At 31.6% G+C, this 27,427-nt stretch overlaps 2 protein-coding genes across 5 annotated transcripts; both read right to left on the reverse strand.

The window, feature by feature from the left end:
* Positions 1–317: 317 nt before the first annotated feature.
* On the reverse strand, positions 318–10,736 carry Golgin84 (golgin A5). 4 transcript variants are annotated; one of them, XM_088223570.1, is made up of 11 exons: positions 10,431–10,736; positions 9,874–10,265; positions 7,430–7,651; positions 5,564–5,762; positions 4,355–4,630; positions 3,401–3,593; positions 3,179–3,276; positions 2,825–2,969; positions 2,618–2,693; positions 1,367–1,527; positions 318–522 (listed from the first exon to the last, which is right to left on the reverse strand). In XM_088223570.1, the coding sequence occupies exons 2-11, from the start codon at positions 10,262–10,264 to the stop codon at positions 463–465; spliced, it is 1,821 nt and encodes a 606-aa protein (XP_088079696.1). In that variant the 5' UTR covers position 10,265; positions 10,431–10,736; the 3' UTR covers positions 318–462. The 4 variants fall into 4 exon arrangements, with proteins under 4 accessions (XP_088079696.1, XP_088079694.1, XP_088079697.1 ...); XM_088223568.1 differs by having other exon boundaries at positions 1,367–1,542; XM_088223571.1 differs by having other exon boundaries at positions 10,626–10,712.
* Positions 10,737–14,426: 3,690 nt separating this feature from the next.
* On the reverse strand, positions 14,427–21,214 carry Cipc (Clock interacting protein circadian). Its single transcript, XM_088223572.1, has 2 exons — positions 20,849–21,214; positions 14,427–16,283 (listed from the first exon to the last, which is right to left on the reverse strand). Exons 1-2 carry the CDS (start codon positions 20,880–20,882, stop codon positions 15,847–15,849), a joined length of 471 nt encoding a protein of 156 aa, XP_088079698.1. The 5' UTR covers positions 20,883–21,214; the 3' UTR covers positions 14,427–15,846.
* Positions 21,215–27,427: the final 6,213 nt, after the last annotated feature.

Below are 27,427 nucleotides of genomic sequence, written 5' to 3' on the forward strand. Positions count from 1 at the left end.
AAACATCTCTTTTCTCTTCCTTAATCTTTCCTCCTTTCCTCCTTTCCTCTTTCCTCTTTTATTCCTTGTCCCCATTAAGTAATAGTTTTGATTTAAGGTAATTTAATACGTTTATTTCTATTTTAATATATCTTTAACTTTTTAATATTTTTTTCTATTGAATATGTTCTGTAACTTGAACTATAAAAATAAAACTTTTATTTTATTGGTTGGTTGGAAGAAATTGCCATTTGGCAATAAGCCCGCCAATGTACAAATAACATTATGTACAAAAATTTAAATAAATAAATAAAATATTATGAAAACTCAAACAAATATAATAAACATTTTATTACATAAATATATTCGATTTTCAATTATAATCATTAATTATAACAAAGGTTAAAAATATTGTAAATTTCATTCCACGATGGTGATAATGCACCTACATAATAAAAAATATATATATTTTGTCAGCATAATTTAATGAATCTCCGGTGTGTATGTAAATAAAACAACCATAACCCAGAAGTGAAGGATTATCTGGAATAAAATAAAAATATAATTAGCACAAAGATATCTTTAACTATGGGCTATAGATCATCTTTTCTGTATCTTTTGTTCTGCGTGTGAAAAAAGACCAGAATCCTGGACAAGTGGTTTTGAGTCGATGGCTATTCTCGGGTGAAATTTCTAAAAAAAGAAATCAATGGGAGATGAGTCTGCCTTATAGTTTAGTAGTTGGTGCATTCGTCTACCATGGTTGAGGTTCCGGGTTCGATTTCTGGAAAGTTCGACGTGGTTTTACACTGCTAAGACTGATCACTATACCTTCATATTACAAACAACGGTGATATGCTGTATTTGGTATACCAATACAGTGTATCTGTGGGACTCCGAGTTCACCCGGAAATAAATGCCCACTGTCAAGATGACAAAATCACACAATTCCTGTATGCCAACAATTAATCATCAAAACATTAAATTTACTATTAACAAACTGCTGATACGAGCGGATGTAAAATCGTTGAGAAACTCTGAATTAATGCACCTCAAAATCTCATCAGGAAGTAAAATGAACACTGGATAATATATAAGTAATAATATCCTCAGTTACAACATGCAGAAACAATTTGTAGTTCAGACAGCCTCAGACAATTCCAACATACAGTCCAGTTCAGTGCTCAGTGACTCAATATAAAACATCTATGCATTTTCTCTCTCTGTTACTCTATTTATTAATCATGTATTGCAATAAATACACTTCAACCCTTAACATCATTCTCTACTGTCAATCTCCATCTAGGTAGGAGCTCTCATGCATCCACGTGCATTAAAATCCTACATATCTATGATAATTTCATGTTGATTAGTGAAATGAACAAACCATGTATGAAATAATGAATATCCTCGCAATGGGGTTCCGCCTTAAGAAGATTCCAACTCTGACACTGAAGCTGTCTAAAGTGGAATAAGCTTTCTTTACTCGACGCGACAAGTTAGAGTCCCATGGATTCTCCTGCATCATGGGCGGCAATCTCGCTTTTGCTGAAACATAACAAACTGACATTTCAGTAATACTTTCATGCCATATTTATTGCTAATTCAAAACAAAGAAGTATAATGTAATAATAATTAACCATAAATTATTAACTAAAGTTCTATAGTATTTGACCATTGTGTTATGATAACTCATATTTATGGTATCAATTTTTAACAATATGTATGCATATTGGATGTATTTTTAATTCTTTACTGGTTCCTTGGTGGAACTCCATTTTAATTATAATTAATTGATAACATTTTTGACAGGTGCAGTGGCACAGTTGGTTAGACGGACAACTGTGAAACTGGCGTCGCGGGTTCGATTCCCGCCAGTTGCAAGGAAAAATTTAAGAAAGATTTTTCTCAATTGGTCTGGGTGTTGAGGTGTATTTTTCATAACCTCCTTCCATATCCCCTCTTTCCCACCTGCTGACAAGCCTCTAAATAGAGGCTTAGGGGGTTATTCCTTTTTTTTAAAAAAGTAAAATACGTTTATAGTTTTGATCATCTACAAATTTAATTTATTTCAAAATGGATATAGTTTTCAAATAATTTTACCTGTCAACAATTTACTTTTTCATAGCTGTTGATGGCAAATTTTCTTTTATTTTCTTTTTAATCTTCAAAACGGAATGTTGCTTACAACATAGAAATTCTTACGTAAAAACTAAACAAAGAAAGAACTTCACAAAATATTTTTTAAATAATTAAAATATAAATGGCATTTTGTATAACCACGCGAACCGGGCTGTGGTCTTGTGGCTAATGTCACGGACTCACAGATCAAAAATCTGAGGTTCGAACCTTGATCCACCACAAATTGATTCTCATTTATTATTTTAAACTCATTAAAAATGACCTCAAAATTGAAATGTTTGGGTAAATCGTAAGAAAGTATATATTTATATGAAAAAGTACAAAACATTTACAACTCAATAAAAAAAAACATACATATAAATATGGTATTGCACATGTAAACAAACAATGAAATGAAAACTATGTCAAATAATAATAAAACACACTGTGTATTAATTTCCAAGGTTGTCTTTCTATGAAACTACATAATAAAGTTAAAAGTAAATATGAGTCTTACCATCGTCTGTATCATTAACATGAATAATTCGAGGTTGATTATTTTTCATACTGATAAGATCAGATCTGTATTTGTTCTGAAAAAATATAACTAATTACTGTAAATGCATATCAGACAACTATGACACTTTTATGCAACAATAAAACAGATAATATTAAAAAAAGAATAAGTTAATTTAAAAAAGAATAAGATACTAAAATATCTCACTTCAGTTTTTTCAAGTTGCAATCTCAGAGCATTTCTGTCAGATGTGATGCTTTCCAAAGCGGCTTGTTTTGCTACAAGGGCTTGAGTTAGTAAACGAAACCTTTCTTCGCCAGTTTCTGATACATTCATGCTGTTCACTGGATGACTGTAAATGAATATTAATAAAAAAGATATCCAAATAAATAAATACAATAATTGTTTCTTTGCTCAAAAGATATGTAAAACATTATGTAAAATTTGAGTTTTAACACAATGTATTTTGTAACATTATTTGAGCTTATTTTAAAGTGAAAACATTCTCAGATAAACAACAAAATATAATATTTAATGTAAATAAATATGTGATTTACAAACCTTAAAAGATGCTCATTTTCTTTGGGCTGGCTTTCGCGTAACTTTGTGCGTAGAGAAGAAATTTGTTTAGCTGTCTCGTGTTGCATAGATTTTAATTCCTGTAATAAGAATTAAAAACTATTAATTACGAACAACAGATAAAATGTAGAACTTGTTTATATATTTTTTAATTAATAAATTGTTTAACTTTTACTCAAGAGATACTTAATATTATTTACTTACTTTACTAAGACTGAGTACAGTATGTTCTGCTATTTCTTTAGCAGCTTTTTCTTGTCTGAATATCTCCCTAAGGGCAGAAAGCTGTCGCTCTGTAGAAGTGGTTCTGATCTCCAACTGCTCTATTTCTTTACATTTTTTCTCACATATAGCTTGATATTTTGAAGATTCTGTAGCCATGTCATCTCGCTCTAATCTGTACCAGGAAATGTAGTAAACAAATATTGTTTTACTCTTTCATTATTTTATTAAAAATATATTTGAGTGTGTGGAAAGATGTAAATGTGAAATATACCGATAAATAAGAAAAAATATTTTTATGTCAAATTAGACTAAACTTAATAACTAATACTTCATTATGCATTATTAATTTTAGAACTGGAAAAAAAAGTTTATTAAATCTGTCAAGTTGAACCATGCCTCGTCTCATAAATAAGTATAACATTACATAAAATAAAACATCTGCATTGAGTTATACCTAATTTAATAAGTAACAAATGGTGTTAGTAAACAAAACAAAGTAAATCAAAATCTACTATAATCGGTAGAATGTACTTTTAACCCGCCCGTTCCTGTGATGTAACCGGCGTTGCAAATTGCACTTAATTCATTTATCTAAGCAATTTTTTTTTGTAATCTTCAAGTAAACATTTAGGTTCATTAGATAATTTAAAATTGAATTATTTTATATGTCCATCAGGATCACCGAAAATGACCAAATATCGAGTATCCTGAGACAAATATATAAAGCATTAATTTGGGAGAAAGAGATGTAATCTAATTAGATCACTAAGAGAACACATAAATATTTTTAATAAGATGAAAAGAGACGGTGATTATCAGGCGATCATTTCCTAACCTCAGGTAACCACACAGTGACTTGAGAGTTTTTTCAAACAGTCGTTAAAGGTTTAAAGAAATAAATAAAACTATTACTATGAGGGACTAATTACTTACTTTAGCTGACTGATTTGAGAATTAAGGGTGCTGTCGGCAATATTTTCCCCTCCACTTCCACCTAACTCTTCTATAATTTTCTCCTTCATCATCAAGGTACTGTTGGCTCTTATTTTGTAGTTTTTCCATTCAGATTGCAATTCTACCATTTCTGTTTTAACCTTCTCTAATTTTTCTTCTAACTCCTCACACTTTCTTCCCTTTTCTTTAAGATCATTTCCTAATTCAATCTTGATGGAAGCATTAGACATTTCCGATAGCTGTAAATCTTCAACTCTGTAAAAAAGGAAATCAGTAGACAATAAAACGATTTTTACAATGATAAATATTTAATCCTTTGAGACCAAACGAACACTTCTTTGCAATTTAATTTTTTCCCATAATAAATAAAATAATAATGTCAGGTTTTTGTTTTCTAATTGCTGGCAATCTTTTTTGTCATTTACTTTTGTCAGCTAGTTTGCAACCCGTAATTCTGCCTAAAATGGCATTTCTCATTTTGACAGTTTGACGTTTGTTAAAGCACCCGATTCCTTCCATTATTATTTGCATTATTTAAAGTTAACTTGCCTGTGACCAAATATGTTGAAATTTATGGATGTTATATAAATGTTTTCACTGCAATATTGTTATTTTTTAATTTAATAAAATGGGTTTTAATGTGTATTTGTAACTGGTACAGAAGAACTCCAAAACCCAGATTAATGAGTGCCAGATGTAATCACATAAAAACCTACTTAAACATGCCCAGCAAAGTTAATTGTGATGACGAAGAAATGTGCTGGTCATCGGCGCCATTTTTTATTTGTTATTATAACATCTCCTTTATTTTTTATTTCCTGATAACGATCGGGATATTGAGCAATCCGGATGACTGGAGGTCAGATAAACAGAGTTCTATTGCTTTTATTTCCTATCCTTTGAAACCTAACGTATGTTCAAAATAATATAGCAATAACTTCTGAACTATAAGGGCGGAAAAAACTATAAAAAGTTTCAAATAATTCCCTTACATCAAATATTTTTTTTAACTGACAGATTTAACTCGGGTTTCAGGGGTTAACGTAAAATCATTACATTTTAACCCAATCCCAGCGGGGACTATCTTTAGACAGTCTGAAAAATCGTGCCCCGTACGCGGCAACTGTCTCTAGACATTTTCGACTTTACAGACTGATACTTTGATAAGTGCATTTTGCAATTACATACTTTTGAATAAGTTCACTTTTTTCATCTTCTAAAATCCTAATTGCGTCTTCTAAATCAGTTCTATCCAACCCCTTTTTCGGCAGATGTTTTGTTTGTCTCTGTAGTTCGACAATTCTTTCCTTTAAATTTTCATTTTCATCTACAGTTATTGTGTGGGCTCTTTCTAACTGATGTAATCTTAATGATTTGTTTTCAGAATCTGAAACAAAATGGATTTTTTAGTAAAACCAGATTTAAAACATGTTATTATTATGAGCTGAAAAAATGACAAGAAAAAATATCATCTTCCTCTTTCCACACCTAATGGTGGTATTTTCTGACTTCGGCCATTTTGGAAATTCGTAAACTGTTGGACAGCTTTCTATATCAATATGCCTATGCCAGCGAAGGAACTCAAATCTCTGGATGATTTTTGGACTGCTCCATTCGATTCGCGTTTCCCTAATCAGAATCACCAATTTCCCAACCAGGTGCCAGTCTGGGGGCTATTTTCCTGGAAATTCCTGTGTTTAGGCAGGACCTTCTATGTTACTTGTGTTTTTTTCATTAAATGATGCTTAAACAATTCAGATCAATAATAATAATATAAAAATTTGAAAAAATATAGATAAATTAGAAAACATGCCAATAATCATAAAACTTGAAGCATAAATGTAAATTATAAAATATACCAATAATTTAAAAAAAATAAAAATCTAATAATAATAAATATTGACACAAATATATACAGGGTGTTCTTTAAACCCTGTCACATCCGAAATCACGATTATCAGCATGGGCAAGAAGACATTGTAGCATATTTAAAAAAATATTTAAAATGAAGAAATTTTTAAAAATAAAATATTTAAAAAACAATTATTTTTTATAAAAAGAAATATTAGCGTTCTTATAATTTACCCAAATATTTCAATTTTGGTGGCCATTTTCAACGAGCTGTAAATAACTCACTATTAGAAAATGGAAATCAAGTTGGGGTAGAGTGGGGTTTGAACCTCGGACCTCTGGCCCATGAGTTCGCAACACTAGCCACGGGACCACAACGCGATTCAAAATGGATGCTTACTTCTGCAGGAGAGCAACGAGGGGAGCGCGGCCGCGCGGTTAACGGTGTATCAGACTCCCTCCTCCTCGTTTCTCCCCTGCAGAAGTAAGCAACCATTTGTTTTTTTTTAATATTTTTTTTTTTCAATTTTATGCATTCTATAAATGTATTATAATTTTCCAATATGTCTTCTTGCTCATACTGATCGTCGTGGTTTCGGATGTGACAGGGTTTAAAGAACACCCTGTATTACAAAACACAATGAGATATCTGAAAATTAAAACTGACACAATTTTTAATCATAGACACAATTTAATATGTGATAATTATGGAATATTGTAGTCTAAAAACATTATATTCAATAAATATTTAATGTCAAGCATGTAGGCAATCGAACCCAAGACCTCTTGCTTGGTAGTCAAACGTGCTGACCATTAGACCACGAGGCAGACAAAACAATAGGAACAGATTTTTTTTAAAGATATTTATTTTAACTTTTCTGACAAGGAAGTTGAATATTATTTTTCGTATTTATAAAATGTGACATACTTTTATTTACTTTTTGAAAAAGATGATGCAGTTATAAAGAATGTTTTTACATTTTTGATTTGTAGTTATCAAATTGTGCTAGAAACCCAACAATATTTCGAATATTTTGGTGTTTATATAAATATGATTATTATCATTTGTGATTTATTATTGTATTTAGAATGAATTTGTTTTTTTTTTTGTAATGTTCTAAATAACTGAATAAAATTAAAATGAAAAAATATGTTCGAATCTTGCTCTTAAGATATTTGTCTTTGGTATAAAAATTTACAGACCTTTCTCAGCATTTTTGGCTTTGGCAATTAGTAAGGATACTTCATTATTAACGACAGATATTTCATTGCGCAACATTTCATTTTCCATATTTACAAAATGGTCCGAATTATTAGAGGTAACTGACATGTTTCCATCTTCACTGAAATGGAAACCATGATCTGATGCAACACTCGAGGTTTCAATAACAGAGTCATTTTCCAAAGATAATATAACCGGATCATCTGAAAATAAATGTAAAGAAAATTTATAGTTATTCAAAAACTGAATTACAAATACATAATATTTTGTCATTGCGCCGGCAATATCTGTAAAGTAACATTGTAAAGAAGGAGATTTATAGATACCGTAACAGATAAGGATGAAGCATGATTAATTTAGGCTTAATGGAGCAGAAGGTATGCAAATACAGAAAAATTCAAAAAATATAAAAATCACTGTAGGTAGACGAATATTGGATTTATTTGTCGAGGAATTACATTAAGATGGTTGGATATCTCAAAGCAGTAAATGAAAAAAATAGATTGTATTAAAAACAATATTATGTAATTGCTCCAAAATTATTAAAGGCCAAATATAAAGGACTCAAAATGTAAAACTAATTTTAAAACAAATGACTGCACATATAAATAGTGTAACGAGACATTTTTTTGAAAAATAAATGTAAACTAATAAAAGTATTACTTTATTGTTACACATATTATTTATATTCTTATGTATTAAATTACTTTATATTTGTTTTTTGCCTGGAGAGCGAATTGGCGATGAACGAAAGTAAGTCAAAAGTGATGGTATTTGAAAGGGATAGTGAGGTTACTCAATGCATAATAAATGTAAACAACGAATGTCTCGAGCAAGTAGAAGAATTTGTGTATCTGGGAAGCATGTTTTCAAGAGATGGAAGAGTAGAAAAAGATGTTGAAAGAAGAGTGAATGCGGGCAACAAAATGAACGGAGCACTAAGCACAGTAATTTCTAATAAAAATATGTCAATCGAAGCTAAACTGGCAGTGCACAACGGAGTTTTAGTCCCAACACTTATGTATGGAAGTGAAACATGGAACTGGCAGAGGAAGGATGAAAGCCGAGTGAACGCGGTTGAAATGCGATCTCTTAGACGAATGTGTGGGAAATCAATGTATGACAGGGTTACGAATGATGAAATCAGGCGAGAGTGTAAATCTGAGACAAGTATAATTGATAAGATTAAGAAAGGGTCTCTGAGATGGTTTGGTCACGTAGAACGAATGGACGACGAGAGAATGGTAAAACAAGTATATATGGCAAAAATGAACGGCAACGTTAGACGAGGACGACCAAGGAAGACGTGGCATGATCAGATAAACCAAAATCTTAAGTCTGGTCATGTCAAAAGCAGACAAAACCGAAGGGCATGTATGACAAGATGTATGAATGTGGAAGAGGCTAGGATTGTATGCCAGGATAGACGTGTGTGGCGGTCCATTCTCTCTGCCTACCCCTGCGGAGAAATGGCGTGATGGTAGTAGTAGTAGTAGTAGTAATAGTAGTAATTATATGAAAATTATTATTACATTCTTATATTTAATTAGCTACGCACTTATAATTAGGTAGTTTTAGTATTTATTTATTTTGTCATTGTTATTTATTAATACTCCCTATGGGCTATTACATTTATTAGCAATACATTCAAGTGCAGCAGTACAACATAAGTATATATATGAAGTTAAAACTAAGAATAACACAAGAAAGACTAAGAGAAACAATAATAAGTTAAAATAAGGAAATGTACCTACATAGGTATATGAGTATACAGTAAGATATGAAATACATTTACATATTTAAATATACACACATGCATACACATGCACATGTATACATACACTCGCATATATATATTATATAACTACTTATACTTTAGAACATTAAACATTTTCATCTTAAAACAGGCTGAGCTATGTTAGATGGAGACTATCCTAACCAGAGGACGCACCGTATTAATGTTCTAATTCACATGTTTTATATAGATTCCCTTGTATTAAATACTTATACTTATTTATGAAACAAATTTATAAAATTAAATATAACTTGCAGGTTCTGTGACATATAATCACCTTTAATTGTAAAAATCACAAGTCTTTTCGAAAATGTCAAAAATTATATTTTGGCATTTTCCGTTAGGACTTCAAATAATCTAAATGTGTGTAAAACTTGTATAAACATATAGTATTCTATTATTTTTATAATATTTTTATATATCGAAAAAATAAAATTCATTTAGTTCCATTTGCTACTGAAGTAAAAACTTTTTTCACTCTCCTCTGAACAAAAGTAAGTTTGGGACTAACGAGTTTTACAGATTAGGCTGACGATATTTTCCCTTCTCAAGAGAAATTTAGTCGTCTCTGTTGAGATGTTTGTAATCATTTTTATTCTAGAAACTATTAGAAAAGACATAAATGCAAACCTTTTTGAAGAGGAAGCTCAGGGGCATTTTGAATGTCTATTTTTACAATAGTGTTAAAATTACCATCCGATCTGGACTGCCGTAAGCTGGACGAAGGCCTTAAATCGAAACTTTTTTGTGATGATGTTTCATTTTTGTCATAATTTCTATTTACATTTCTTTTCAAAGATTTTCCTTTCAAAACATTCTGCTTCGGTGATAGATTTACTTCGGAAATTGCAATTATAGATGGCGAATAACTTGATTCATCGCTTGTTGTTTTGTTTTCCAAAGCAGAAGAGAAATTTGAGTGTATTTTTCTTTCCGTTTCTTGCAGTACAATGGCAGCATTCTGGTCTATTTTATTCAATAAATTTTCTGCTTTGTCAGCTAAATCGCTAAACCACGACATACTGGAAGAAAATGAAAGATGTTTGTAATAATCACGGCAATTAGTTATTTATATTTAGTAAACAAACTAAAACAATTGTATAGTAAGGCAATAATAATCATAGCTTTCCTTCATAATTTTTTAATACATTATCGTCGTAATAAGTAAGTTGCGCAATTATACTTACTTCTGGAAGTGGTAGAAATGTTATGGTCAAAGCACGATAGTTAAAATTTTGATTACAAATTTTAATCTATTAAGAATGTCGGTCACGTTATTTTCTCATGACGATTACTATAATAATCTATTATTGAAGTCATTAGAGCTGATATATAATACAAATTGATTTATTTTTCAATAAATTGAGCATAATTAAACGTACATGTTTAAAATTAAGGACGTGGAACATCACATACAATAACACATCCCTACCCGATTTCCCCTTCTGTCAGATGTCAAAATAATCTGTGAAAAAAGTTTTCACCTTGAAGTTGCTGAACAGGGACGCCAACTTAATTACATTTATAATGTTTTCTGTATTACCGAAAGATTTCATTTAGTTTTTACTTTGCTCGCTAGATGTCCATAGTATACACATTTTTTCTCTTTATTAGAGCCTTCTACAAATACGTGAAATATGTTGACCGGTTGTCAACTTAATTATTTCATCAACAAATGAAATATGATCAGATTTATCCGCCCTACGGGCCTCAGTTGATCGGCTCTTCGCGCCTTGGTTATTTAGGATAGAAATATAGCCACACAATTTATTTTTTGTTGTCTGGTGTAATCTAAATGTAATACAGAATAATCACTGTCAATGATGCTACCAAAACCACACAAATTAAAAAAAGTTCAGTTAAGGTACTAAGCGATTAAAATTGCATAATGTTAATGCTGTAATTTAAAATAAAAACGCTGTTGGGAATGAAACATTCTAGTAAATTGGATTCTTTGGACCATATTAGTAAATCTATTTTCTTGGCCTAATGAAATTAACTTTTCAGGCATTGATGAATCTGTTTTTATTAAATCGGCCCTACGAGCCTCAGTTGATCGGCTTTTCGGGCCTCGGTTATTCAGGATTTCGGATGCGCTATATAAGTTATCCATAATACAAATTAAAATCGATATTTATGCATTTGTTAAGCGCCCTTGAAGGACTATGTTTTAAAAAATGGCGCTGTATGAATTAACCATAACAATCAAAAACATGTATTTTATTTAGGATGCAACTATATTATTTTCGCAATATAAAAAATAATTATATAATTGGAATGTGTTTGTCTCCACATTTATAGAATGACACCTAAATCAGATAGGTATTATAATTTATTACCCAACACATTTATAAGAAAATTAGAAAAAAACTTTTTTTGTTTTTTATATTCAATTTATTACATTTGTTTATAGGACATTGGGTAAAATATAACACGCTTGAAAATAAATACAATAAATGACATGGAAAGCGACAAAAATACAAATGGGTATGTATTGTGTTGTAAAAATCGATGGGATGAAATTTATAATTAATTTTAGCTATTAAATAGTCGAATTTATTCACAACATGACTTTTTTACTACGTGGTATGAATTAATTCGAACATCAAGTAAGTTACTCTATGAATAGTTTTAGTATATTTCGTAATAATAAATTCGAAATAACTAATTGCGCAAATTTTATCTAATAGGTTTTGCAGCTTAAATTAAAATTACAATAACTAAGCAAACACAGGCTGAGTTAATTTAAATGGAGAATATCCTAACTAGAGGATGCTCCGTATTCATTTTCTAATTCACTAGTTTTATAAAGATTCCCTGGTATTAAATATGCATAATTATTTATATAATAAATTTATAAAATATAACAAATAAATAAAAATGCGCTGGTTTCACAATAATTTAAAATGTGTATAAGTAAGAAAGTCAATTCGTTTTGCGGCATAATAAGTTAGGATAATCAAAGATTCAATTTTTTGAGAAACGTGTAAAAAAATAGCACTGTTCTACACTCCTCCTTAGAACAGGTTATGCTAGTGAAGAAGTCTCTTAAATCAATTTTGTATACATTTGTTTACACAGTAGGTATATAAAAAAGTAAACAAACCAATTATTCAATTATCTACATAATCGGTTGAAGAAATAATAGTTAAGAATGTCGGTTGTTGGCTATGGAAATAACGGGTTTATACTTTTTTAGGGAAAAAATCGATATTGACAGTCACCAATAAAATTTATTTTGGGGATAAAAAAATATTTTTAGAAGAAAGAGTTAACAGATTATTTTAGGTATCAATTATTTCCATAGAATAAACAAGTCTATGGATTGGATCTAAAAGGGCCAATGTCGTAAATAGCAATATTACAGGAGTCATTTTTCTGCTATCTAGTGCCATTTTAATGAACCGTTTGACGTGTCAATAACGAACATTAGTAAAAAATATGACAACATATGTATGTATAGGATATAAAATAATTCATTATATATGTTATTTAATTGACATGGACTCCCTAAAAAATGTTGGTAAAAAAACTGACATTGGTTTTTTCAGATCTAAGCCACGGAACCGATGATTAACCAATTACTTTAACGATTAGTTAGGCCTTAATCGGTTATTAATAGAATCAATCGGATATTCTTATAACTAGTTGTGAATTATTCGATTATCGGTTATGCGCATTGCCAATTATAATATCATATTAGCTTAAAAATCTAATCCTAGATAATTTTGTGTCTAAGATTGTCTTTAACAAACAAATTTGGTAAATCGTACTCGTAGATACAACATGTTGTCAGACAACGAAGCGGCCATTTTACAACGCTTTATTCTAATTATTATAAAAATAAATTAAAAACGAATACTTTGTGTTTTACACTTTTTATATCTAAACGATCTAAACTATAGTTATATATTACCAATACAATGAATCGATTGCTTGATATTCAATACTACTCATGTTTTAACTATTTCAATAGAATCAAATTGTGGAGGTTAATCCAATAACTATGTATTCTATTTTGGCTAAAACAGTAGTAATTTAGTATAAAAAAGCATTTTTTTAAATCATCATACGATAAATATTTAAAGCAAAAAGGCTACATAGCTCATTAGAAAACGAACAACCTTAAATTACGAGATCTTGTGATCTTAAAATAGACGTCAAACATAAAATAATGGATACACACTTATTTTCTGAGTACAGAAATCAACTTAAGAATGAAGCAAAGAGTGATTAAGAAAAAAAAATGATTAAGAGTATGTGCGGTCTGACCTTTCTTCATACAAACGTATTTCCTCCCTGGATTATGGCACTAGAGCTATGTTCATTTACACACTCTAAATATCCACGCATATTATTTGTGTTTTATTATTATTTGGGGACTACAAGACCTTGATTTTGTCGATTTTAGCTCGGCATAATCATTCCGACGCCAACGTGCAGTTGCTCATTTTGCACAGTATTCGGGGAGGCATCTGCGAGAGTGACAGAAAAACTATATTTAAATACCTATATATTAAATCGCTGTTCCATCGCATATCCTCTTAATCAAAAGGAAAAAATCACTACACCAATGTGCATTTAAAATCAGAAGAAAAATATCACTGCGCGCTCCAGGGTTAAAAACTGAGTGCTTTTTTATTATTGCACGCATTAAATCGCTAATAAAATCACACACGGCCAATTTATTATCTATTCTTTCTTTGCAAACGAAATCGTTTGTAATTTTATTCAAAGCATACGATAAGTTATAAGGTGATTTGACGATTCGCACGTGCTGTCTTTTGAAACTATAGTCCTTTAAATATAGCTCGATTAGAATGACAGTTGTCAGCAAAAGTGACAACATAACTTTGGAGTGACGTCTAAGGAGTGATTTATATTGACACACGAAAAATCATTCGTATCTGGCATGTTAATTTATTTTTTTGATACCAATGCTTGACATATAAATCAACATAAATATATAAAATCAGATTAAACTTCTTAGATTTTCACGGCCGTTAAGATGCACAATAAGTTTTTCTGGGTTATTATGCCGTGTGTCGTTCGTACTCTCTACCGACGTTTCGGATCGCGTTACAGCGTCCATCATCAGGGTTGATGTTATTTGTGTATGAATATGTGTTACGTTAGGTACATAGAATTTTTACCTTTTTATTTTACTAATTTTTACTATAGAATTTTTTTTGAATTGAACATATTAACAAACGCGCTGGAAGGAAACGGATACAAAAAGAAAGAGATTTTGGCTAGAATAGCTTCTATATCAAACACAAACAAGACGTATGACAGCAATAACGATGACTATAAAGGGATAGCTTGTTTGCCATATGTAAAGAATATTACGGATAGAATTTCCAAAATCCTTAAAAAACACCAGATTAAAACTGTTTTCGGCACGTCGGCAAAAATAAGAGATTTTCTTAAATCAGCAAAGGACCGGGATCCTCTCGAAACCGACGGCATTTACAAACTGGATTGTAAAAACTGCCCTAAGGTTTACATCGGGCAGACTGCCAGAAATATAACAAAGAGAGTAAAGGAGCACATGAGTGCATGCAGGCTCGGCTACCCCGAAAAATCGGCCTTGGCCGAGCACCACATAGAAACGGGGCATAAGTTTTCCTTTGAGCCGATAATCTTAGGGAGGCCAAAGAACCACCAAACACGACTAGTAAAAGAAGCAATTGAGATTTACAAACATCCCGACAACATAAACAGAGATGATGGGATGCGATTAAAAACATCCTGGTACCCAGTCATAAAGAAATTGCATAAAGATTGCAATGTAACGCAGATTTGGGATACGGTATAGATCCTAAGTACATAATGGTACACATTAATCTAAACGACTACGACACGGTACAAGTCCCAAATACATAACATCACACAAAAACGACTACGACACGGTAAAAATTCTAAGTACCTAACGTAACACATATTCATACACAAATAACATCAACCCTGATGATGGACGCTGTAACGCGATCCGAAACGTCGGTAGAGAGTGCGAACGACACACGGCATAATAACCCAGAAAAACTTATTGTGCATATAAAATCAGCTTTAAAACTAAAAAAAAACTAAAATAAACCTTATTATTAACGACGTTCTTAAAAGGTTACATCATTTTGCAAAAACGTTAGAGATGGGACAAATTGATCGAATAAAAAAATAATTCAGTTGATGTTGTTCATGAAAAAAGTATAAATGGCTTATTTTTTGGTGAATAATTGTCTTAAACACACTATAATAGGCTTGTTTTTGCGTTTTTGTATCAATTTTCGGAAACAGAATTTCATGTTTACACGAAAAAACTGATAAAATCGATTTGATCGGTACATGATCAGTGATCAGTAATTTGCTATTGACATTAGTTTGGCAGCTCTCATTTTAATCAAGCTAAATTTTAAGGACTATTGCAAGCATTGTTAGTTTCCTCTGATAAATACAATTGGTGCCTATCGAAATAATGACTCCTATTTGTTCATTTAAAAAGTACTAAGCATTTAAATCATCGCTTCATTCTAAGATAAATATGTAAAACAATGTTTAAACGTTTTAATTTTGTCCGTCTTTGGATGAATCGGATTCTTCCATTTAGCAGTCGCTGGCACCGGGAGTTTGTTTGTCAGGATCATCATTCTCGGAAGAGTCATTGTTTTCCGGGTTGGTCATGACAGAATCGACGAACTGCCTCGTTTCTGCTCGCAGTGCTGCCAACCTCCTCTGTAGTTGTTGGTTTTTCTTGATCAGGTCGACGGTTCGCATGGCTATGATGATGAGACCCGCACTCCTTCCTCTGGGTGGTCTGTTGGTCTTGGCTACCTCTTTGGGTTGAGTGGCGGCTGCGGGCTGGTCGGGTGTCGTGCTGCGCGGGTCGGGGGAAACGACAGGAGTTTGTGCGGAGTTGGAATGAGCGTGGTTGCCTTCCATGGGCGAGGTCGCATTGTTTCGGATTTGAGACTCCTGAAGACGCTGTAGCATGCGAGCTCGAAAGCGAAGTTGATACAGCCGGATCAGCCGCGCATTGTGATCTGAAAAAATAAATCAAATTAAAAACAAGTATTTAGAGCAGGGGTTCCCAAAGTGTGCGCCGCGGCGCCCTGGTGCGCCGTAGAAAGTAAAGAAGGGCGCCGTGAGTCGATCCTCTATCATTATCCGAAACCACACATGTTCGCGGGTATCTATAAAGCTTTAAAAATTTTCATTCCGTTTGCCACATCATATTTATATGAAGCTGGATTTTCAGCTGTAGCTGTAATCAAGAACAAATATCGCCCAAAGATCAACGTGGAGTAAAAAATGAGAGTAGACTAAAAACTGTGCGGAAATCATCAATCTTACCCGTCACATTGATTCGACTGAGTAACTATTGTATTTTATTTTTTTCCCAGAGCACCGGCCGATTACACATAGAATTTACCCTGTGCCCGGCCCATTTTTGTGAAATTTCATGCTTTGTGAAGGGTTTCTTAAACGTGTCATAATTATGAAAATACTCGGTTAAATCAATTCAAACTTCTCATATTTATTTAAAACAATTTGACAAGTCGTTTTTGTATGATAGTTTAGCCAACATTGGCCTTTATGGAGAGCCACATTGCAATGTTTGCACATATACATACAGCGTATCACTCCATTTTTGTGCTTTTCATCCCGGAGCCGTATAAACACGTGATTATTATAACCACGCGTTGCGTCCCGGTCCCGTGTTTTCACGTAGTTTACCAGCAGGGAAAAAGTACTAATAAAAGTCACTAGATGTAAATAAAATGCACTTTTTTGAACAGCTGGTAAATCACGTGAAAACAAGGGGCCGGGACACAACGCGTGGTTATATAATCACGTATTTACACGGCTTTGGAATACAAAGTGTTAAGTCTTTTTTGTTGTTCTCTGTTTCATTTCTGAATTATTATAAAAATAATAAAAATCAATTTCATATTGTGGATGTTTTAATTTTTGTGCCTATCTACCTCACTACTATTATTGTAGGTACCAGTTTCTTTCGACTATACTATATAAAGTCACTATATCTATTCCAAATAGCTTACTAATGTAGGGCGCCGTGACAAAATACTAAACTTGTAAGTGCGCCGTGGGCTGAAAAAGTTTAGGAACCCCTGATTTAGAGTAACAATTTCGAAATATAAGAACAGGACTAAAATAATAAATCCAGAAAGACTTCGAATAAATAGCATTGCTTTAGTTGATCCTGATAATTTGTATAATATGTAATTATAAATACTTTTTCATACTACTTTAGCTTGGAATTCAAAAAAATATGTACAAACTTATACATATTTGTTACTTTGTTACTTATACATCTTCGATGAAGTTTTACGATCCATATTTTTTTCTGTTTTTGTAAATAATATAATCGTTTTAAGTGTAAATACGTCCATAAAAATATTGTTGTATGCTTATCCCTAAATGAGTTTGTCCAAAAACTCCTTGGGAATATAACATGAAATTATGTATGGTAAATATGTTTTCTAAATAAATAAATAATAAGATTCTAATTTATTTCAAACATTTTCCGTATGTAATAAGTAATGTATTACGAATTATTATGGCAATGCGCGAGTCAGACGATTTCACATCGACGCGGTAAAATTACTTAGGGTTGATTTTTTTTATTTATACAGGGTGTTCTTTAAAACCTGTCACAACCAAAACCACGATGATCAGTATGAGCAAAAAGACATATTAGCATATTTAAAACAATATTTAGAACGCAGAATTCTTTTAAAATAAAATATTGAAAAAACAAATGATTGCTTATTTCTGCAAAGGAGAAGCGAGGGGGGCGTAGCCATGTGGTTGGCGGTGTATCAGACTCCCCTCTTCTCGCTTCTCCCTTGGAGAAGTGAGCAACCATTTGTTTTTTTTAAATATTTAATTTTTGTAAATTTGAGTCGATCTAAAAATTTATTTTAATGTGCCAATATGTATTTTTGGTCATACTGATCATCGTGGTTTCGGATGTGACTGGGTTTAAAGAACATCCTGTATAATGGCAGGCACACGCACTAACTAGTACACTGAGGCCGACTAATATCTTAAAAAATGTTATCCATCTCTGTTGTGATATGTTAAGTCTCTTATCAAAACGACTCCCTCATAAACACCAAAATCTATACAAAGGTACCTGATAAGTTAAGTAGTACATTTACTTAGATATTTCAAAACAAAATAACTTAAAATTGACCGGAAAACACGCGAATTCAATGATTACAAGTGTTCGATTGTTATCATCTTTTATATTAATTTATTATGGCGTTTAGTGTAGGTATACATTAAAAATTATTTTCCAGCAAAGCCCGTTTAAAAACTTCCTTGCTTATGAAAAATGATTGTACATTTAGATAAATTTATAAAAATGTGAAAATAATCAGGAATCAAATAAAGTAGGTACAGGTACTAATACCCGTATGCTGAGACAAACCTTAAGGTGAGGAAAGTACATTCACATGTCTTCACCTTCGGGTTATTCTCTGCACTTGAGATTAGAATGTACTTTCCTCACCTTAAGTTCTGTCTCTGCATACGGGTATAAGGAATCTTATTTACCTTACAAATATTTAAAATTGTGCTACACCCCGCCCCCTTCACACCAAACATCTACTAAAAATAATCATCCCTTTTTTTATATCTAGGAAGACAGGATCTAGCGGTAAATTTAGTTGGAACAAAAACTAACAATAATTATATATAGCAAATTTAATGACTTATAACATGTTATTTCTATTTTCATGTTCAGGATAAATATTAGATGTTCGGTCTCATGTCGGTTAATTTTCACAAATTTGCATACAAATATTATCTAATAACATAACATTGTAACAGAAACCATAATGTTACTATTATTAATACTATTAAAAATAATAATACTGCTGTTTTTAATAATACCTATAAATCGCGATAATTTTTCTTTAGTAGATCTCATAACTTCAACTAGTGACCCCAAGAGTGTTTAATGTCCTGAACATAATATTAAGTTCACCAAAACTAAAGCCATTTTCAAGAGAGGTGTACAAGTTTGTCTAAGGGAAGAGACCATTGCAGGAGACTACTGAGAGATATTGAATAGATTTATATACTATTAAGCGTGCTGTCCAGATGTTTATTCACATATATGATTTTTTTATTTAAAAAAAGAGATATTTGTGTTTTTATGATTTACCCAAACGTTTAATTTTGAGGACCATTTTCAACGAGTTGTAAATAACTCAGTTGAGTGGGATTCGAACTACGGACCTTTGATCCGTGAGTCCGAGACACTGGCCATTTATTTTTGCCAGTTCACCATCATGTAATGATTTGTATTTTTGGTATCGCTTAATAATATCCATACTTCCACTTTCAATTGTTGTATCCCAACTCAACACAGGGCTCTTGGCCCAATTTAGTTAGGGATACGTTATTATTTTTTTATAATGTGTATATTTGTAAATAAATAAATATTTTAAAAAATGCATCATTGACAATAAACGCCAATTTCGTATCTTCATTTTATTTTTATTTTCTCGTAAGTATTTTTTAAATCATATACACAATAATTTTTACTTGAAAATGATAAATTGAAATTAAAAAAATAAATACAATTGTATATAACTTCATAATGCCCTCACAAGGCGGGAAAATCGTAACGAAGCGCGAAGGAGACAAGAAATTTGTTTTCGATTTTAGAACTTATTGACTCGACAATGTTAAAAAAAATAATGGTCAGTGAGTCAGTGGTTTGTCAAAATAAATTCTGGTATTATCGGCGCCATGATTTTTTAAGGTTTTGCTATTCCGAAATTTATCCGCGTGTGACGTCACAATTTCTGTTCGGTGAGTTCTGCTGATTAGTGAATAAGCTTCTCGTAAACCGGAAATCTATCACAATACTCTATTATTGATTGATTCAGAAGAACTAGTGACGTTCTAAGTACAGAAAAACTCAAATTATCGTGATTAATGAGTAATGATTATCTTATTGCTTTTGAAGTAATACAGCTAATTTGAATCACGTTAAAAACTCACAACTCACAACTCACAAAAATTGATTGGACAGTTACATTAAAATTAAAAACTTACTTAGTTTTTATTTCCTGAAACCGATCAGGATTTTTAGCAATCCGGATGACTGGAGTTCGGATAAACGGAGTTCTACTGTAGCTCGTTTTTCTTAAAATATACTTAAATGTTTAAATTATACATTTTCAAGAAACCTTGCCATACAATTTAATGCTCTAATTTTTACCACTCGCAAGAAAACATTTTTTCTATCCAATTTCCCGTAGCACTGAACTTTCTCATTATCACTGTTAAAAAATACTAAGAAACAACTTTAAGAAATGCAATATTTTTATAAAAAAGAGATAACTGTCTTAAAATATTATTGATAATTAGTAATAAATAATCAAATAAACCTTAGTATTATTCAAAATACTTAGTAATTTTCGTAACTACTCGTATGTTATTATTTCAATAACCTATGGTATGATTTCTAACTCCAAAGAAATATTAATGTTTTTTTTTAAACAAGGTTTAAGGAATAGTAATTAAATAAACACAATAAATACATGATAACAAGATGCTTTTTAATTACCTTTTCTCATTCGGAGAGCACGATCTTCACACATTTTGATGAGATATTAAATATCACCAAAATAAAACAATGTTTTTGAGGATTCAAATTTAACTGTTTTCACGGAATTCACAATAATGTATTGAAAAGCAATCAATAGATAAAGCTCAGCTTGTTTGACAAAGAGCACATTCAATCAATTTATATTTTGTTTAGAATTCGTGAAAAACTCTGAAGATTGCCTTCAGCCACAAATGGAATGATGCAGAAAACTTCAAATTGTAACTGTTTTGTTCGAGTTGCCGCGCACGTCCTTCCCGCGTCAGCGTCTGATCAACTATGGCGGAAAACGGAGTTCCGCTCGCGAAAGTCGCCCGTGTCCGTGTGGCCTCGGATAAGTATAGCCGCGCTTGTGTTTATGTAGGCAACATGTGTCATACAACACGGGCGGCACGAGGTTGGGATAGGTCAGGGCAAGAGGAAAATGCTGAACTGACGTGAATGTAGCTTCGCGATCTCTCGCACGCGCTCGGCAATGCTCGGGTCAACGTTCGCGGTCGAACGATCTCGTTCGTCTCGTTGCTTTGGCGCGTTTCGCAATTTCAAACTTCCATCCATAATCCTCTTTTGCAATATTTAGGTAGCAGTTAGTAGGCAGGTAGAATGTAGGCATAATGGGTCTATTCGACTCCGACGTAAGTATCCGACATTGGGCCTTACTTATAAACCTGGTATAAAATTACTCATAAGCATAGTGATAGAATAAGGATGGTATGGTAAAAATTCCTGCTTATAAACCTCGCATAAAGTTAATTCCGTTATAGAGCTGGGATAGCGACCATAGAAACTTATTCCAAGTTTATACACATGTGTCCAACGTGGTATAACGTATAACATTGGAATACTCCTGCGATAAATTACCCATCACATTTTTTAATAGTAAAATGGATTGAATTTATCTCAAATTTAAACAATTTAGAAAACATGCTGTCTTTTTAGAGATTTTAAAGCAAAATGTCGTTTATGAGTGTAAAAATGATCATTAAACAAATTTACATAACTATTTATAGTATTTTGCAATATTTATGCATAAAAGAAATTTGTTGAATGTAAATAAATGCCTCTAAAAATTTTACCAAGCGCAAATTTTATTTTGTTTCATTTCGGTATGTTATATTTTTTTATGACTAATGTCAATTTGTGCGTGACGTAATATCTATGAATCGTCTTTCTTCAATGATTTACATTGAATATTCTCTTTTAAAAGTCCATGACGCCATGAAAGATTTTTTACAGTTTGTTCTTATAGAAGAAATTCCAAGTTCCAACCTCAATAATAAAATAAAACATTTATTAATACACATCATTATCATTTTTGATTGACTCGGATTTTGTTGACATTTGTTTAGATTGTTTTTTTTAATAATAAATATGGCATGGTCAAAAAATAAACGATGGAATATGCTTTGAATAGTGATACTAGGTCGTAAATGTTTTTAATAGGAACCTTTTTCGTATGCCGGGTACAGTTATTTCTTGGTTAAAGGAAATCTAAGAAGTAAGGCTTTAACTAAAATAAGGATGGTATATTCATTCGTATTCTACCACTATATGCCTAGGCGTAACTTTATATGAAGTTTATGAGTAAGGTCCATAAGAGGCCTTTATTTCTAAAGTCCACTTATTCCACTAAAGCAAATTTTTGGCAATAGGGAAATATCACGTTTTTTTTCTTACATTTCTAAAGTAAAAAAGGTCTATGAACAAAATGTATTTTTTATGCTACTATTAGTAGCATAAAAATATTTTTAAATTTGTAGTTTTGGATTCCCGTAAAAACGGTCATTGCATTAGACACGCCCCTGATACGTTACGATTTATGTTCATTTTCAATATTGTTCTAAACCATTATAATTTTTTTAGAACATCGTCACGCCTAACATGTCGCGTTTTTCTAATGACATATTTTTTTATATTTTCTTTTTTAAAGTTATAAATGAAAACATTTCTCCACAATATCCATATTGATTTTGATTGTACGATGAATTATTCTAAATCCATTTCAAATATTTTTATCGGTATTCGTCGTACGTGATATTTCCCTATTGATGAATAACGGTTGTCGCGGTCAAATTCACTATTTTTGTTATTAATGTTGCAGATTATATTTTACTCGTTGAAATGTGTATCTAATTATTGAAATTTATGAACATTTTGTTAATTTATTATTTTCGTTTGGAGAAAATGGTTTTTTGATGTGAAACAGGTAATAAAGTGTATTTGAAAGTGACTTGTCAAAAAGATGTACATACCTACGAGTATATGCCCATTTCACTCGTATTGTCCAAATCCACGCGGAGCTGTAAAATTGGGTGGATTGGCGTATTACATTATTTTGCAATCATTTTAAATATATTTTGCGGCGATTGGTCGGCATTATGGTATACTGGTTTTGAGTTTTCCGGTTATTAAATAGATACATTTAATCAAATAAAAATAAGTATAATAAATAACGACTTGGTTTGTGTTACAAAGTCATCGAAAGGGGCGAGAGTTTCAAATACCTGGGAGTATATGTTTCGGAAAATAGCAGGTTTCAAAAAGAGCTGGGATCGCGGCTAGGAATAGCAGGCGCCACATTCAACAATATGAAGGCTGTCTCGAGATCGGATATTTACTCAGTGAAAACCAAATGCCGCGTATATAACGCCCGATAGCACCTATTTCCCTCTACTGATGCGAATCGTGGCACCTCACTAGGACCCGAAACAGCAAAATTCTGAGTTTCGAGAATAGATGTTTCAGAAGAATCTTCGGCGTGTGGTGGTTTGACTTTGTAAGGAATGAGGTAATAAGAGAACGAGCGCAAAAAACTCCAGTGACAACTGTTATCAAGTGGAGGTGATACTGTTGGCTTGGCCATGTACCGCAGATGCCTCCTGAAAGCCTCAACCGCGCTTGCCTACTTTACATTACATGGCATCGGGTTCTAGACGGCCTGGGTACGTGTTTCGATACGAAGTTAAAATTTATCTTCAATTTCTGTATGAAAAATAGAATATACTTACAATATTTTTTTAACATGTTCAATGAATAAGAATTTTCGTACAAATATACACACGTTCGTACATAAATATCGTTATTAGTTTATACCCTCAAAGTAACGGTACCCGACGTCCACTGCTGACTGTTCGGCTGTTCGTGTCAGAGCTGCGGGACGCGAACATGATTTGAGAGGATTCACAGGAGCTGTCAGCTGAGAGAGATGCCTGGAGCATCTTCGTGGACATCATTGGCTCCAACTAAGTAGCGGACATGAAATGATTATGGTTTTAACCACTGGTTTTAACAGTAAATAAATAAAAATGAATATAAAAAAGAATCCACCTATGTTTGTTTTATCGTGCAGTATGGATTTTCGCCACGGTGTGAAATGGGCCGCAGCAAGTGAACCGTGAATTGACTGTACCAAGTTTTTCGTATTTGATTCGTTTTGTTCATGAATCACAAATTGGAAATTCCGCACTTGAGGTCAATAAAGCAGAGCATGAAATTTCCAATATCTCTTTTTTAAATAAAAAACGGTATACATTTCGACTAACTTGAAGTTTTTTTTGTATTCTGGAGCAATGAGCTTTTTTTTTTTACGTCCTGGTAACCTTTTTAAAAAGTCTATTTACGTTATAAATAAAGGGTCAATCAGATTATTGTTAGGTAGATTAGACGTTCAACACATTTTGGAAAAAGTTTGACCGCGGCACCAATGTGTCAGACTGTCGTACAGATACACCAATTGTAAGTAATATTCCCAAAATTCATATATTTACTAATTATTGTATACAAATTTACACACGACAATGAATTATTTTCATGTCCTGACTTTTTAATCATTTTTTTAAGTGATATATTTTTGTTCTTATGATTTACACAAATATTTAATTTTGAGGGCCATTTTCAACAAGTTGTAAATAACTCACTATTATGAAATGGGGATCAAGTTCAGTTAGAGTGGGATCGAACCACGGACTGTTAGTTGCCATTTTTTTTTTTTTATTAGTTTTTTCTATGTTTTTAATTTTGAAACTTTTTGAAAAATGATAAAAGCATTCTATTTATGTAATTTATTCAATTTTATTACAATTTATTATTATTATTACATAATTTTTTTTTGTGCAAATGTAGTTTATATAAATTTAATATATGTAGCTTTGTAACAGGTATTTTCGAGTCAGTCAAACACTTACATATTTTGTTTTATTTTGGATTCCAAGTACGAACTTTAATTTTTTGCCAGTAAACGCAATGAACTGAACTGAATGTACATATACTCATATAAGTTTATATGATATTATGCAGACACACAAACATAAATTACTACAAATTAATTTATGTGTAATTTTAAAAAATATATAGGTGAGCTATTTAATAATACAACTGTTTACCACTTTTTAAATCTCTATCTAAATAATTGAGTTTTTACAAATTTATTGTTTTTAATTTAATTGATTTTTAAAAAAAGGAAATCTTGTTCTTATGATTTACTCAAATATTTTGGGACTATTTTCAACGAGTTAAATAACGCACTATTAGAGAAATGGAGTCAAGTAAGGGTAAAGTGGGGTTCGAACCCTAGACTTCTGATCTTGAGTCCGCAACACTAGCCACTAGAAGAAAATCAAATTCGTAATTTATTAATGCAATGCTTTTCAAAAACATTCTTCATTAATAAATCAAATACAGTTTTAAAAACTAATGTAAGAGTCAATGTTTTTTGTCGACAAGAGGGGTAAGTACTTACTCTCTCGAATCTATAATTGGGTATAAAATAGTGCTACTATTTTTGGTTAAGAGTGCAATGTAATCGGTCGAATAAGACCGTGTGTCAAATATTGTGCATACATTTATTTAATTCAATTATTATTATAAAAGACGATTAATGACGATAAAATAAAGTACTGTAAATTTAAGTTTTTTTAAAAATAATTGAAGCACTAAATTTGTGCTTATTCATTATGATAAACTAAATGTAAAACAACATTGTTTTAATTTTTTTTTTCTTTCTTACGACTGGTTTCAAAGCTACACAAGTTTCTTTATCAAGGTATACTTAACTAACTAATCTTTCCTTTTCATTTAAGTCTTGATTACTAAATAATTTCGGATAAATAAACATCGAAACATATGAAGCTAACAAGCCAAGTACATATATTCAGTCTAGTCAAGTAAAAAAAATATCACTTTTACCAAAACTTAAAAATGTTATTACGGACATTCACAGCAACTCCGTTGCAAATTAAATTAGAAGAGCATAAGAATTTTCAACGTTTAAAAAGGAAAACGCGTAAAAATGAATTATGGGGAAAAAAATAATCTGAATTTTTATTAAGATGCATTAGGAGGAAGAGCTATATATTTATATGAGGATCTATCGGTTTGCTATTTTTGCTATATATGGACAATGTGCAATGCCTGTTCTAAGACCCGGCTGTTTTGATAATTAGTAATAGAAGTTTAAAATAACAAACAAGAGTAACAATTAAAACAAAATATTTTTCATGTAGAAAATGAAACAATTGACTAAAATCTATTACTAGTAAATAAATAGCAAACAACCCGGCCTAAAAAACCAGCGAAATTCGATAGGTTGCCGCATATTTATTTTGGTGGGCATTAGGTATATAATCAAACTTTTTAAAACCAAAAAATAACTAAACTTTAGAAAATAAAATATAATAAAATACCACCGGACAACATCCGCCTCGAAGACCACCCGAGAGATGAAGGGACAGGTCGACCTCATAACTTAGGAGAACGAAAATTAGTTTTCTATAACACAGATTATTGAAATATAAAGATACCAGTCTCGAAGATGTCGCGAAAGCGATGAAACCGGTCACTGGATATTCCAAATTTGTGGATTAAAGTATCACTCGTGTTTTATTTATATAATAAAATATGAAGAAGTAAAATATGTGCTTTAGTTTAGACCACTTTGTTTAGCAATTTATACTAAAAGTTGTAGGTAAATTAAAAGCGATCGAAACTAAAAATAAAATTCTACTATGAAACGACAATAGAGAAACTCTGTTTATCAATAATTGAACTTCGTATTAATTTTATTTATTTAAAAATTTTAGAAATTTTACTCATTTTACATAAAGCTAATGCACCGCTAAACTTTAAATTTGAAATGTAAAATTACAAATTCAGTGCTTCAAATATTAAGATTATTATTTTAAACAAGTAAGTAAAATATGAGACCTGGAAAACAAAAAAAATAGTTTAAAAAAAGTCATGTTGGGCTTGTGGTTAGCAGACCTATTGAGTTGAGTACGTGCCGAGACGGGTCTTTAGCTATAGGACTGCCGTCATAAGAAAGAAGGGCGCATCTAACATTTTTTTGGAAAATGAGTTAAATACATATTCGGAATCAGGAAAAAAATACGCATCTACTAAAAATACATCTATCTACTTTAGAGTAACCACAACCCTATTATTTTCACTAATAAATGAGACTAAACTGCAAAAGTCTTAAAGATTACTAAATATAAAAGGCTGTTCTGAGTTATATAATTGTTGAAGACTGATTGAGATAGTAAT

The sequence above is a fragment of the Micrasema longulum genome, unplaced genomic scaffold, assembly GCF_059751315.1.
Source record: "Micrasema longulum isolate JH-2025_06_02 unplaced genomic scaffold, ASM5975131v1 h1tg000242l, whole genome shotgun sequence".
In the NCBI taxonomy this organism is placed as follows: Eukaryota; Metazoa; Arthropoda; class Insecta; order Trichoptera; family Brachycentridae; genus Micrasema; species Micrasema longulum.